Below are 16,264 nucleotides of genomic sequence, written 5' to 3'. Positions count from 1 at the left end.
TGGCAAAAGCTCCTTAAACATCCGCTCAGCCCATCCATCTTCTTCCTCCCCTCGGCTGACAAATGCCACAGGGGCACGTTAGTTGGTCAGTGGCCAAGGTAAATGAATCCTGCGATTGCCGGAAACTTGGAGGATTTATTTTTTTTTTTGTTTGTATGAATACTGCCTTAGCTCCTTGCTGAATTTTGATATTTAAAGTTTTTTGAAATTTTGAAATAAGCAAACAAATGGAGCTTAGATTTGTTTTGGTTTTCAAATGTTTTAAATTCCTTACACTACATATCCCAATATCCAAATATATTAAATTAGTAAAATAATAAGCCAAAAATTATAGTTCTGACAATCATTATTTGAGATTTTTATGAAATATTTTGAGCGTTTGATACATTACTTAAAGGCCAAATTTATGAATTACTTAGAGCCTTGCCAAAAAGTATTAGTCCTCCAGTCCAGTTAGTTGAACCAGTATTTATCGAACCGAACGTCAATACATCTTTCGGATACGTCTCCTTGGTTGGTACTTCTATACTTTCTGTAAGAATTGCTGCTTTTGGGGAAAGCGCTATGCGCAGGAGAACTTGAAATTTTGGTTTTGTTCTTGCTGAAGAGCTGGTTGCAGGAGAAATCAAATTTCTATGACACAACCGGTTGATTTCGTCAACAGTGCCAAAAGTTCAAATGTCATTTGCCATTTGCCAATTGCCATTGGTCATTCGCCGTTTGCCGGCGATTCTGCTGGAGAATCTAGCCCATATTTCAGGTGTGAGGTCTCTTAAAATCCTCTCGACAATTCTCAAGATTGCAGGAAGACCACGTCCATCGGCACGCCATACAACTCGGCGATCTGCAGTTTCATGTAGGCCACCACACCGGTGGGGCAGTAGGCCATCGCCTCGTCAAAAGTGATCCACTTGGCGTTTGAGTCGCCGGCGCACACCACATGCAGATAGATGATACCGTCGAATTCCGCGTGACTGATGATGCCCATCACGTTGCTGGTGGTGCCGCCGCCGTTTCCACTTCCACTTCCACTTCCGTTTCCACTTCCACTTCCGTTTCCGCTTCCGTTTCCGCTTCCGTATCCGCTACCGTTTCCGCCCCCGTTTCCGTTCCCGCCGATAATGTTGCCGCTGGTGCTGCCGCCACTGCTGGTGGCCGTGTTCAGATTGATGACCATCCTTAACCTGCCGCAGACGTAAACGAAACCAATCACTTCTGTGTTTTCACTTCCAACAAATATAATATATCAAATATTTTTGAAATATTTTAAAAGATAAGTGCAAAGCGTATAAAAAAAACTATACCATCTCAAATCAAGTTTTATATATATACATAAAGTTGCAATATAGTCAATAGCAATAAATAACAATTTCGAAATGCGGTCTAATAATAGTGAAGAGATGCATCAGTAGATCAGTAGATAAAATAGGAAATATGAATAGAAAATATAATTGATTGAATTTATTAAAACCATAATAAAAGTGGTATAAAAATATAAACGATTTTGACTATTTTTTAAGACCGAAAAATATTTTTTTAATGTTATTTTTTTAGAAAACTCATTGATTTAAAAAATTTTAAAATATATACATTACATATTAATATTAATATTAAAATCTCTCCTTTATAAGACTATTATGTATAAATTCAATCATGTCAAGTTTAAATTACCTTGCCAGTAATCTATAATCTTCAATAGAAAAAAAATATAGTGCTTAAGAAATCAATTCTCGATATCTTTGCGGTGGCCATAAGCACTTACCTGTGTACAAAACTATCAAAAGTGGAAAGGAAATGGGGCTGGAAGCAGCTGTCGACGTGGCGTGGACCTGAAACTCTCTCCTTGGGTCTGCACTTGGTTAAACGGCCTTCTGGCCCGGTTGGCCTTCAATTTCGGAGGTGCCAGTCCTCTGCGATCCTCTGCGAGCCTTGAACTTTGAACCTTCGAATTTTGCGCTCTGTCTGTGCAACCGAAAGGAGTCTGGGGGTGAGTCTGAGTTTGAGTCTGGTGCAGTGATGTGCTGACAAAAAAGGATCGGTTCAGCCGATCTAGGGATCTGATGCACGATGCGCGGCAGCGAACTCTTTGATTAGCGTGTTACTAGTACTAGATATGATTTTCCATCCGTTTGATTAAGTGTTTTTTTTTCTGTTTATGTATATATTTATATATATTTTTTTTGTTCAAACGGTGTGTGTGTGTATGAATGTGTCGATTGTGTGTGCTGACTACCTAGACGATTTCACTAATAACATCGCATATTCCCTGTCAGCTACCTGACATTCTATCCAAAGCCAACTAACCAATGTTTTAAGTAAGAAATTATAAATTAGCATAATTAATAGATAAATTATAATGGACCGAAAAAAAATGTACTCTGACAACTAGTTATTTAATATTTGTGTTAAAAAAATGCAACTTACAAAAATAAATTATTCGGTTTATTATGGCAAGATATATACAATATGGTCAAACAAAACTCATTATTTTAAAGTGTGAGTTTGCAAAAGACAATCATCACAAAGTAGACAAAGTAACAATTTAATAAAACTTTATAACCATTTTTTAGCCCCTGGCCAACTTCATTACTTATTAATATTACTGAGAAAATTGTAATAACGTTGACTTGAATATTACATGTAATAAAAAACAAAGCAGATGCAACTTTTTCAGGGCTTTGCAAAGTTCTCTAAATAAAACCCCAATACCTTCAATTATTTTTGACATCCCTGGCAACTCTGGTGCTTATGAATGTGCCATATTATGTTGTGCGTTTGCCAACAGTAAATGAACCGTGCAAATAAAACTTTCACAGCAAAGTTGTTGACATGGCAGCATCCACTGCCATCCGTTATCTGCCATCCGATTTCCACCTGCAAATTCCTCACCCTCGTGTCTGCGCTTAGCTCTTTATTTACGGCGGAAAGTGCAGTCCGGGAAATGCGGAAGAAATGAGGGGAAAATTAAAGCCAAAGCGCCAGAGCTAAGCTTAAGTTGAGGCAACAGGAGCCCCAAAGCAATTAAATCGCATTCGCTGTGTGGGAAGCAAATAGGATTCTGGTACGCGGGGTTTTTGAACCAAGAAGCCCGGACAGAGACAAACAATCAAACGGAAATTAATTGCGGGATGTGTGAAAAGTGAAAGCCAAAAGCTGTTCGGTAAATGATTGTCGAGCAGCAGCGAATTTTCCCCCCTTAACCCATTCCCCATTTCGCGCTTAACCTCTGATTGATAGCTGGCCCCAGGCGAGAGCATTGACTCCTGCTCTCCAGGATCGAAGGGGAAAAAAAAGTCAGCAGAAAAAATGTATTTCGATGTTTGCCAAGACCCATCATGTCTTTTCTGATGACTTTACAATTCTTTAAAAGCTAAGAATTGGATAGAAAATCTCCAAGGGCTAACAAAAAATTATTTTCCAAAATAAATGTTAACCAAATATTACCTAAATATATCTTCAGCGATTTTAGATCACTTTTTAAAACGAGGGCCAGTAATTAAGCAACCAAATTGCTTCCAATAGAAAAATCGTTAGCTTTTTTTATGATTTGTTGCGAAAATTTGGTAGGGTTAAACATTTTATACGACATTTCAACTTTACTGTTTACAGTCGATTTTAAAAAATTTAATATTTTTTAAAAAGGGTTACATCATGATTTTTTTTTTTTCGAAAATTTGAACAGTTTTTACATTTTAATCAATAAGTTTTAACTATGTATGACATTTCAACATTTGAGCATTAATTTTTCGCTTTTTTTTGTACATTTTTGTGATTTGTTGTCATAAGATTGACTGTTTTATGAAAATTTAATTTTATCCTCAGTCAATTTTGAAATATTAATTTTATTGTATTTTTTATAATGATGATTATTTTGCAAAAATTAAAAAAGAAAATTAAAATTTTCAGCTGCAAAGACCAATCGAAGTAAGATTTCTTGACAAATTCAGCAATATATAACTTTTGAGAATATTACCATTCTTTCCCATTCTTTTAAATATAAACTGTAGGAGCATTTGTTTCCGTGTGCTTTGGCATTCTGCACGTTCATTGAACCCATGTTAAACACAAAAATGTTCCACTCTTATGTCATGGCGTTTCCAAAACCCACTGAGCCATCGGTCGATGCTTAATTAATACACCGTTACGTGCAGTTTTGGGCCAACAATGGGCCACCTACCTTAGCCTTCGTTTTGGGCCCTGTTGCCTCCATCCGTCCATAGCCATACCCAGAACCGTGTCCATATCCGGATCCGGATCCGGATCTGGTTCATAATGAGCCGCCTCATTGGACCGGCAAGTGAGTTATATTTTCATGGAAGATTTGACAGTTGCACATGCCGCCCTAAAGGAAAAAGGGAAAAGGAAGGGGAGTGGGAGTGGGAGTGTCTCCATTGACTCGGTTACACGCCTCGGTTGATTCCAGCATCAGTTGCAACGCTCTGCTCTGCTCTGCTCAGTTATCCAGCCAAGCGTTTCATATTGCCACCCACACCTGCCACCTGCCACCTGCCACCTGCCATCTGTCACCACCACCTGCCACCACCCACAAGCCACCCACCTGCAGTCGCACTCACTTCATAATGCTGTCAAGGTTGAGCGATGCTGAAATATTGAAGCCTGCCCTTTAAATATTCACGAGCTTCGTGGCTTGGTGGGATAACTTGGTGTTGGCTTTTGCCCGAAGCAAAAACAGGTGATGCAGCAGTGAAATCCGTCAGAATGCGGAATATTTACTTGTCTACTTACTGGAACTGATCCTTAACTTTACGACTTCCAAAGCGCATTAACATTGGTTTTCTAACACTGACAGAGCTGTGAAAACACTAGGCTATTGAAAACTTTTGGTGGATTTACTTGTATAGGGCATAAGAGTAGTGAAAAATATTATTAATCCCTATACCTGGCCTTTGTATTGCATTGGTGTTGAAACATAAGTTGAGTATTTGTGCCCTGACGATTACTCTAAATTAGTGTTGGTTAAGTTTTGTTAATGCAAACATTTATTTCACTTGTTTTGTATGTTTTTATACTTATACCTTGCCTTTGTATTGAATTGGTTTTAAAAAATACGTTTAATATTTGTGCCTTGACGATTATTGTAAATTAGTGTTGATTAAGTTTTGTAAATGCAAACATTTATTTCACTTATTTTGTATACACTTATTGTTGGATAAGGCTAAAAACTGTTCTTCTTTAAGTTTATTATAGCTAAAGTTTTTAAAAAGAATACTCGTAGTAAAAATGTTGACTAAAGCGGATGTATATAGCTGAAAATGTTGTACCAAGTTATTTAATAAAGCTGTAGAAAAACAATGATTCAGAACTGAAAAACTTGAACAAAATGTCCACGAAGACCGTGCGATTGACTTGTGAATGCAGCTCGCTGGGAGAGGTCAACTCACACAGACACAACGACTGACACAAATATGTACTTGCCGTTTACCTTTTGTTCTGGCCCGGCTTGCTGTTGGCCAACTTGCTGGAAACCAGCATCGAAGACCCAAAAACAATTCGAATCCCGGCCCAGGGTTGCCAACATAAACAATTTATGCACCACAAACCGGACTCTTTTGAATGGCAAATGCGAAAGGGAAAGAAATGGGGGGGGGGAGGTATAAAAAAGGACGGGGAAAGTCCTGGCTTGCAGCTAGCTAACTTTTAGCTTGGCTTGTTAGTTAAGCGTAAACATGGGGCGGAAAAGTGGGTGGTAGGGAGGTGGGGTAGATGTTGATGGTAAGTGCGGGTCATTTGAATGCATGTTTGGATGGACAAACCTCAGCGCCATCGATGATAAGCGAGAAGTCAACAGCGGTGAAAGGGGTCGAGTGGAGTGGAGTGGAGTGGAGTGGAGTGGAGTGGAGCGGAGCGGAGAAAGTAGTGGGTGGTTCTGGTCAGTTGGGGTTTTGATGGCTATGGCTTTGGCCGTGTGTTTGCGAGTTTGCGGCTGCTGAGGCGCAGAGTCAACGCCAATGGTAAATATTTAGCTCTCGGCTGCACTTGAGATTAACTCGCACACAGATGCAGCCATCCATTGGGTTGTGTGTGTTTGTGTGTGTGTTGAAAACGGACAAAAGCGGAGTGAAGCGAAAATACAAACACACTCAAAAGTGAAAATGGAAAAAGTTTCAATGGTTTTATCATGTTTACTTTTATTTGTGTCACTGAGTGGTTGTATAAGCCCCAGCTTCAGCAGCTCCTGGAGGTCAGGGGTCAGGGGTCAGAGGCGGAGGCGGAGGCGGAGGCGGAGGATAAACAAACACAGACGGAGGAAAGGCATGGTGGTGCACACATAAGAAGCGTATGTTCAGCACACTCGAGGGAGATCACTGGCTGCCGTGAAGTGCCCGACAAGTGACAGCACTGGATTTCGATAAGGAGCCGGGGACAATGGCAGTGTCCTTGGTCCTTGCTCCATGCTCTATGCTCCATGCTCCTCCAACTGAGCCCTGCTCAGCTAGAAGCTACAGAAACAGCTCCGGGCATCGAACTGCAAAATTCCCCGAATCCCACTCGAGTTTCGCCTTCAATGCTGCCCTGACCTCCCTGACCTCCCTCCATCCCACCATCTCACCATCCCGGCATCCTTGGCTCAAGGATGACTCCTGAAGCTAACCTAATCAGGTGCTAAGCTGCAGCCAGCTGTCTTGCCAGGTGTTGCAGCTCCGGCAATTTGTTAACCGTTTTAACCGCTTTTAGGCCGCCCTGGCCATAAAAAACTTGACGCTTTTGCGGCTTTTCAATTCCAATGTTGAGTGCCGATTGGGCACAGATTCCAACTCTTAACGGATAACTTTTTTTTTTAACAGCAACCCTTCTGAAGAATGCTCTACAATACTGCTCAACTGTAAATACATTTTACAGTAAGCCTTATTTTAAATTAATTTCAAAAATATAATATAAAAATGACAGTGTTTAGGGCCACAGATCGCAAGAACAAATGTTTTCTTAACATACAGCATTTAATTATTTTTTTAAGCATTTTAAGCTTTTATATGTTATATAAAAAGTATGTGTACCTTGTAAGCAACTCAACATGATTTCGCGATTAAAAACCTTCACCCGTTTTCAAGCATTCAATAAATAAGTACATGAGTAAACATTTCAAAATTTGTTTGCTATAAACTTTTACTAGATTTCAAAATGTATAATTTAAACTGACGATTGGGTACTGCAGTTTAATTAGTATGCTTTTAAGGTAACTAAATCAAGCGCCTCTCTGTTAAATAAAATATCCCTTTCGGGCAATTGGCATTGCCATTAAGTATTTATGGCGCAACTTAATTAAGCGTTAATCGGCTTTTGACCATGCAGCTTATGTAAAGAGCAAATTGGAACCGCTGTACTATGTACTATACATAAATATAATGCCAAAAACTTTGGTTGACAGCTTAAAGGTTTCTTGCTGCTGCTGCTGCTGCTGCTGCTTAAAAATTTCCGGAACTCTTCGAATACTTTCATATCAGGGGAGGTGAAAGGGCTAATAAAGCCTTGCATAAGGCTAACACCCTACTCCACGTGACCACGCCCTCTATTTATTGGGGGACTAATTTTGCATTGATTGGCTCTCGAGTGTTTTGCCAGCCTGTTTCCGTGTAGCCCCCATTGTTTAAGCCATGCCTTTGTTTAGACAAGTCGCACACAAATGCCTGGAACGAGGCACAAGAGGGGGGTCAGAGGTCGCCAAGTGTACGATCGGAGATAAAAGCCCCTGTCAACCGCCCCCACTCGCCCCCTTTTGTTGTCATTGTTTTTATTTTGCTGGCTTTTGTTTGCGCTTTTAGCAAGTAATTAGTTTGGCATAACATTTCGCCCCACATTTGTGCATGTGTGCGGAACTTTTGGATGAAGGTCAGTTTGACCCTAGGCCAAGTATTTCATTCAGATATGCAATCCCGTCGAGACTTTCTAGTTGGCCGACATCCGAGCGATTTATCAGTGGATTCTCTAAAGAATTAGTCAGCACTTTTTGGGAGCTCCAAGCGGAAATGTCGCTTTTAAATTGATAAAACCGGGCTTTTATTTTGGGCCCTAAATTAGATCACATCGATAAAACACTATACATAACATTTTTAAACATTTTTTGGCAACTGCGCTTTCTTCCGGTTTGTTGCCACTTACGTTAATACCATACTAAAGTACAACATTATCAAAAAAAACTTAAGTTTAATTGTTACCTATAATATTAAGCTTTACCTCTTTAATTTTTTTCAAATTGCTTCACTGACATAAGTAAATATACCATTTGTATTGCCAAAATACAAAAAATAATTAAACATGTGAGCCTCCCAAATAAAGCGCTTATTATGATTGCACTTCAGCTTAGTTGATGTGCTGGGGCACAGATAATGGCCAACTGAAAGGCAAAGCGAATGGTTATCGATCAGAGCAAAGTATACGGTATGTAGTAATGGTCTAAACAGTTGGGGCTTAAAAAAAAGGATGGTGGGGCACTGTGTGTTCCATGGCACTGTGCCCTCGAAGCTACGAACTCGAAACCGTTGCATGGGGTCGCATTATTTTGCCCGCTGCTATTCCACTTTTAACTGCCACAGTCTTGTCTGCGATATTTGCAGTCGCCTTTTGTCTCTGGCCCTGAGAATTTCGTAAGCGGATTTTTATATTTTGTACCATTTGAACTTTTAATGTGCGTGCTGTGCCCGCTGTCCAGTTTCTCCAGCCCTTTCTCCAGCCCTTTCTCCAGCCCTTTCTCCAGCTCTTCTCCAGCCCTTTCTCCGCTATTGCAGTCCAATTAATTCTTTCCCTACTTTTCCGCCATTCTCCGTGTAATTCCCTTTGGTCAATGGCTGCCATTGCATTAAAGTTTAAGTGCCACGCGTTGGCGAAACGTTTCAATCAACGGGAACTCACATGGCACTTAGATACGGATACAGATACTTTAGAGAAAGAGTTTCCAGAGTTCCCCTAAAATTAGTTGTATAACCACAAGAAATAAAAGTGTTTGTTTATCCTGAAATTTTTGCTTGTACATTTAAGCTAAAATGCTTTGTTCTTATTTACCACTTTTAAAATTAGTTTAATAAAATAAAGCTTTGCTTTGTTCTACTAACTTCTTGGTAAGGTAAATAATCTGTATGGGCAGTTTAGAAATTTAATACTCAGCTATCATTAAGTATTTATTTATTTACATGAATTTAAGAGTTACTCCAGGATGAAAAGAAATAGAAAATGTGCCATTTAAATCCAAATGCCGGACATGCCACTTTTACTTAATTCAAAAATAAATAACAAATCAGCGAATTTACATCGTTTTATAGTTGAGTTTGCAGGCAACGTGAGACTATTCATTCACTATTTTCGCACCAACATAAATATGGTTTTTAAAAATTATATCTATGCACTGTTTTCCTTTTCTATTGGCAATAATAATTTATTAAACATTTAACTGATATTATAATGGAATAATGACTTCTCATTCACTAGTTCTAGTATCCTTAAGTGTAATTTTTTTTGTTGCTCGAATTCGTTACTATATTTAGCTGCTTTTCTGCAGCCTTTTGGCATCTTCTTTACTGGCTTTCTCGTGCTCTTTCTGCCTTATTTTGTACCTGCTGCTTACCGCAAACGGTTTTAATTGCCGAGCTGCATTTTTGTTGTTTAACGTATTCCGCCATTTTGCAAATTGAAATGCGCACAAAATTTAAATTGCTGTTGCATGCTTTTAGGCGGCCAGGATGAGGCGAAAATGACGGAGAGAAGGAGGGGGAATGGGCAATGAAAAGTGGAGGAGGAGGAGGAGGAGGAGGTGAAGAAGGAGGAGGAGAAGTTACGCTGATGGCAACGGTAAAAGCCAACGTTAACATCATCGTTAGCGGCATTTTCCAGGCGCTTGAGCACGGAAGTACACCCACACTCACACACACTCAGAAACTCACACACAAACACACACAAACACACACACACACACACACACACAAACACACACACACACACACACACACACACACACACACGCATACACACCCATACACGAACCGGAAGTGAGAGAGAGGGAGAGGGAAAACGGCAGCCTCATTTGCAGCTAGGCAAATATCGCGTATACGTCATGTTGGCGGCGCAACAATTACCGTTAGCGGCTTGTACAATTTATGTTGCATACTTGTCGTCGACGCAAACGATTCCCAATGCATTTCTCATCAGCCCGCCCCTACTGCCCCCCCCCCCCCCTTGGTCCGCCCTTCTCCCAGCCAATTTAACTTGGCTAATTTGTATGTACATATACATTTGCCGTCTAGACGTGGCTCAACGTTGCCACTAAGTGCCACGCCCACGCTGCCATGCATTTCAATTGCAACGACTTTCTTCCCCCCACTAACTAGCCAAGTATAAAAAAAACTATAAATTAAAAATTAAAAATAACCCTCGCCCAAAGATAACTTTTTGCAAAAGGAATTACAAAGCTGAAAAAAGAATGCAAACTAAAGCTAAAAAAAAAAATAAAATACGTATATCCTGCCGGGCGCCTTGGCCCAGGCCTCATTAAATTAGCATTGATAATTATTTTAAATTACTTCATTTAGTTGTGAAAAATGTTTGCGCGTTGTTGCCTCTGCTCCCCAAAGCGATTTGTTGCTGTCCCAACAGCCATCCCCTCGCCACCCAGCTGCTTTTTGCCCCGTTTAGTTTTGTCAGATGTCCCAGACCAAGTCGAGGGTATGCTGTGGGTTATGCACGATAAATGGGCTATAAATCTTCGAAGTGGTAACAATGGTGGGCGATTCCTAGGGGACTTTTGGTTACACAGAAATATTTAGTTAAAAACGAATTATCCTGTCAAAGAGGTGTTCAAAATTGATTCCAAATTTCTTTACTATATGTTACTTGCTTTACAAATATCTTTGCTATGTAAATAAATATTTTATTTTACCAACACTTAAACTATTTTTAATTTTAAGGAATTTTTAAAAATTTTCTATCTAACTCTTATTGAGCTACAGTTTTTACGTATTCATTTTTTTAAATATATTGTGAATAATATTATATCATCAAATGTGAATTATTTTGAATGATTTAAATTTCATAATATTTTTAATTTAATGCTTTCAAAACGTGTGAAGGTTCCTAAACCTTCGAAATGAACTTACTAAGCTGTTGTGCTTGCATAATATCTACCAAAATAAATTATTTCTCTGTCCAAATTAACTCTTTCCGGAATAATTACCAATTCCGGATTAAAATGTCAACAGGGCGCTTTAAAGGGTATACATGAGTCGGTAGCGTTAAACAAATCCCGATTGTTTTTGTTGCTTCTTTATAATCCGCTCATGTTACTGAAATTAATTTGATTGCTGATGTTGTCTCAGCTGCTTCATTAATCAAAAGGGACGACGCTCTGGCACTTCTGGCGCCTCATGAATAATTAAATATGGAACATAGTTATCCCTGTTTTTGGGCGCCGGGATGCGCTGGTGCTCCCAAAACTTATCCATCAAATGACATTTGCGTTGATGCGGGCTTACGGCACTTGCCTCCATTAACCCAACACCCTCCCCCCTTCCCCACCATGCGCCCATCTGACCCCCCCTTTTGGCCCCCAATCCCCCAGTCGTCGTTTGTTTGCCTTTCGTCCCGGCTGTGTGCATCCACTTGTTACGGTTCAGTTTTTGACATTCGTCAAAAATTGTGTCACAATTTCAGCGAACTTTTGCGTCGGGCATACCGCCACTCTGTGCCGCATTTTACGGAATTTTCCTGATGCCGGCGGCGCCGTAAGTTTCACCTCAACCCCCCAGCCCCCCCTGTATACCGACCACATCCCCACGCCCATGGCAATGGAAATGGAAACGGACAGGGCCCAACACAAAGGTGGTCAGCAATTTTAGTTGCAACAACTTTTGCTCTACTTTTCAAAATGGATCGCAGTGCATGGGAACTTGAACATGTGGACTGAAATCATTTTTAATGATTTTGACGCTCATTACACGAGCTATAATTGGGAATAAAAAAGTACAAAATAAATGACACTATTGACATTTATTTAAGTTATAATCTAGGGTCTCTGTTACATTTTAATATTTTTCTTAACATCTATTTTTACTGAATAACCGATTTCTAATCAATCGACACAAGCTAATACTGCCTTTTTGCACATTCATAATTGGATTTTGGTTGGGAACAACATTCTGGAGCTGTGCTCGATTTGATTCAATTTGAATGCGGTGATTGAATCAGGTCGATTCGAATCAGAATCTGCTTAGCAGGCAATGGAAATGGGGAGAGGGCATCCGACGTGTTTATACTTCCCTTTGAGTTCTTCACGCCCTCTGCACTCCTCTGCGAAAAACCAAACAAAATCCAACACATTGTTCCTTCAATGCAGAATGGTTTATACCTTTTTTTCATGTGTTTTTCACATTTTTGCGGGCGCTTTTTCGGGAGTGTGTATGTTATCACCGCTGTCACCATTTTTTGTTTGTCTTCCCTTTTTGTTTATTTGTCTTTTTTTTTTTGAGTTGTTTGTTTGGCTAAACCATTTTTGTGCAGACAGGGATGGGGGGTGCGGTTGAAAAATGGGATAAAGCCTGCATAATATTTTTGGAAAGGTTCCGAGGCTCCCCAGGTTCGGTGGCCCTGTATTTTTCTCCTCTTTTTTTTTTTTTTGTTGGGATACCCACTGCCTGTTTTTCCGATTTTTCTCCTTTGTGGCGGTGTAATTTCTGACTTGGAAATGAGTTTGGTGCGGTCAGCCGCTTGGAAACGAAGCTAGGGAATGAAACATGGACAAGGAATTCGTTTTATGAATTTGTTAACTACAAAATGAAAATCAAGCCATGAAAATGCCCGAGACAACAAAACAATTCCATCTCATTTGCCCCGGATATTTGCCTGCGTGAAGTGTGAAGTGGTGTGGTGGTGTGGGTGTGTTTAGTTGAGTTTTCCGGGGAGAAAATGGCAGATTGGCCCCGGCTTCTTCATGAATTTCATGAGTTGTCCAAATGTCCGCATCTGTGTCCAGAGCATTTGGCACTGATTATGCGACTATCCCGGAGCTAACAGGCACTATATCCCCTCCAACATCGTCCACCCAACTAGTGCACACTCTATACATTCGCAATCCGTATAATTGATGCAGCCGTAGGTGAACATAGAGGTAAAGTGTCCTCGGGAGAACCTTAGAAATGAGTGAAGTAGGAATAAGCAATTGGAGTGGATGAAGTGATTCGGAAGGACAGCAAAGAGTGAGCTCAGGAAAAGCTATGTTTATCAGCATCAATCCATATTCAGCATGTGCACCATCCGTCCCATGGTTTTCCATATTCAAGTTGAAGGCATGAATGCATTAAACAAAACTAAAACAAATATGGTATTTATTTTTAAAAGGCTTAAAACAAGATTGAGTCAATCAAGTTGTTTGTAGACTTATTAATTAAATTTTTGAGTCCTTATGTAACGTTTTCCTTTATTCAAGTTGAATAGAAACATTAGTAAACTCAATTATTATTGTTAAAATGACTTTCTTATAAAAAACTTGTGCAATTCTCTTTCTAATTTTATTTTATCCAAAAACAATCAGCAAGATCATGATGGTTTTTAATAGCATGGTTTTCAATATTAAAGTTGAAGCCAAGGTTGCATTAAACAATATTAAAATAAAGATGTTATTTATTTTTAAAAGGCTTAATTGTTAGCTTATTAATTCAATTTTATTTCCCTTTTTTAACGTTTTCGTTTATTCAAGTTGAATAAAAATATGAATAAACTCAATGTCATGATCCCTAAGAATCAATTTATTTGAAAATTGTTCAAATGTTTTTCTAATTGAAAACTTGTACAATTCTGTCTCTAGTTTTATGTTATCCAAAAACAACTATAAACCAGCAACAATATCTCAAAGAAAACTAACATTCTCTATGCTTTCGAGTGTAATCCCACAGACTATTGCTATGTAAGTAAAAGGGGTGTAAAGAAATAAGAACTCTTACAATATTTATATGTTGTTTTTTATTGGATGACAATTTTACTTTATTTGGCAAACACTAAACTTTGTCCAGAGCTTTTAATAAAAAGTCAACTCAAGTCAAGAAGGTCTCTGCCGTATTTTCGGTTGTGGCCCCAAATGTTTGACAGCATCGATGCGCCATTAAAGTCAATTCCTAAGTCTAAGTGGGCGAAAGAGGGTGGTTTTTGGTCGGGTAAGCATCCACACAGACTTAAAAGGGATGTCTCGTTGTGTGGGATTGGATTGAAAATGGATTGGAGGAGGCGATTGCGACACATTTCATTAAATTTCGGAAGAAGCCAGGGCTTTCTCAGTAATTCTTTTGCTCCCCTGTCTTTATTATCCCACCAAGATTATGAATTGGCGATTATGATAATGAATCAACCAGTATCCACATTGTTATGTGCATAAATAATGCTGTATGTGACACTCCCCATTGATTCGCTCATTCAGTTCTCCCTTTAATGATTTATACTGGAAGTGTGGTCACTGCCAAAAGTTCCTCTTAGCTTGTTTTTAATTAAATATTTTCAGCCACTTTTTATTTTATTTTCCTTTTGCGCATTTCACGTATTTTTCTCCAGATCATCAAAGCCAAAACCAAAGCTCTAAGTATGAAAATAAATAAGTTCGTCTACAGTTTTTTCCCGCTCTTTCTTTGGTTTTTGTTTGTTTTTGTTTGTTGTTTGTTGTTTATGTTTTTTTTGTTTTGTTTTCATGGCGGTGTTGGTCAAGAGATATCCCCTCGATTTGAATGAGTGGTGGGGTGTGGGTAGGGAAAACACTGAAGGGTGAATGGCAGCTGGTGGATAGAGCAAAATTGTGGTCGCAGCTCTTTGAACCAAGCTCCGCTTTCATAACGAACAAGGAGCAGAATGAAAATATGCCACGAAAAGTATGCACAAGTTTTTTCCAATCCGCCCTAAAAATCCCTGCCAAGCTTTGGTGGTATAGAAAAAAATAAAAAGTGCATCAAAATAAATCGAGTCCAAGTTTTTTGGAATGGAAGGATGGAGGGGGGCCTTCTGTGGATATAGCTTTAGTGAAGAGGAAAGCGGGATGTATTTTTTTTTTTTGTGTTCGCTTTTTTTTTTGGGTTGGGTGGGGGGGTGAAACTTGAGTTGCAAACAAATTGCTTGAAAGTATGCAACAATTTCAATTGTGTGAGAGCTGAGCGGCAAATGAAATTGCCCGGAGTGGCCATGTGTGGGTGTGTATCCGTGTGCAGCTGTGGGTTGTTGTGTGTGTGGGTGAGTACTTAGCTTCTTCATGCGTATCTGTGTCTGTATGGGAGTTCGTTCGCCATTTACCTGCTGGCAATTCATGCGGTTTTTTAGCCAAACACAGAGCAAAATGGGACAATATCTGCTGTATATTTCAAAACTAATTCAGTGGCTTTGCGCTTAATAAAGGGCATTTAAAATAGGTATTTTTTTCTAAATTAGGTTTACGAGTATGATAATAAGAACACCAAAAAAATCTCAATACAAAATAAATCACCTCAATTTATACCAATTGAAATTCATTATTAAGTATTATAAATTATTATTTTCATTGTTCTAAACAAACATTTATAATGAAAAGTCTTCAAAATTAAGTCAACAATATAAGTTGATACCTCCCTGAGAAAATTATGTCTTACAAATAAATTAAGACACTAAAATTCAAATATATATTAAAAACTCACCAAAACTGAAATTCAACAGTGAGTATTTACAAACTGGAATGAGAACTAAAATTTAAATTAATATATGTAACTAAATAAAACAAATCTAGTAAGATATAATATGCTGAGGGGCAGAACACAATAAATCTTATTTTGATATAATCTTAAATAAATTAATTTGTCTTTAAATTAAATATATAAAAATAAATTGTCATAAAATAATAATAATATAAACATACATTAAAAATCGAAGCCCAATACCTACAAACTTTCTCGATGTTTTCTCGCCGTGTAAATAGTTCTCTCTGCACTGGATATTATTTTTGTTGTTGGCCCGACTTGGCCCTAATCGGATCAGCAAGTTAATTTACATGCAATTCAATCAGTGGCGCATTGTCCTGCCCTACTAAGTATGCAACAAAAGTTCTCTGGCTGTGTATGTGTGTGTGTGTGTGTGTGTGTGTGAGTGGGTGTGTGCGTCATCAGTATTTTTGGCAAATGCCATCAATTCTCGGTGAATGAGTGAGCGAATGACAGCTGGAAGATGAGACATGTACTCGAACAGCAACAGAGATTGGGCCTGATGTTCTGAAGGACTGGCGCTGAATGTGGGGATGGTGAGGAGGTGGAGCCGAGACTGA

The 16,264-nt window shown here is 39.0% G+C and overlaps 1 protein-coding gene across 1 annotated transcript; it reads right to left on the bottom strand.

Moving 5' to 3' along the window:
* Positions 1–328: 328 nt before the first annotated feature.
* On the bottom strand, positions 329–2,187 carry LOC128265936 (serglycin). Its single transcript, XM_053002182.1, has 2 exons — positions 1,763–2,187; positions 329–1,184 (listed from the first exon to the last, which is right to left on the bottom strand). The coding sequence occupies exon 2, from the start codon at positions 1,175–1,177 to the stop codon at positions 794–796; it is 384 nt and encodes a 127-aa protein (XP_052858142.1). The 5' UTR covers positions 1,178–1,184; positions 1,763–2,187; the 3' UTR covers positions 329–793.
* Positions 2,188–16,264: the final 14,077 nt, after the last annotated feature.

The sequence above is a fragment of the Drosophila gunungcola genome, unplaced genomic scaffold (assembly GCF_025200985.1).
Source record: "Drosophila gunungcola strain Sukarami unplaced genomic scaffold, Dgunungcola_SK_2 000183F, whole genome shotgun sequence".
NCBI lineage: Eukaryota > Metazoa > Arthropoda > Insecta > Diptera > Drosophilidae > Drosophila > Drosophila gunungcola.
The sequence above is the reverse complement of the archived record's forward strand: the minus strand, read 5'-3'. Positions and strand labels throughout refer to the sequence as shown.

Excerpts from the sequence above, each read along its gene's own strand:
- LOC128265936 (XM_053002182.1), bottom strand. The coding sequence starts at position 1,177 with ATGGTCATCAATCTGAACACGGCCACCAGCAGTGGCGGCAGCACCAGC.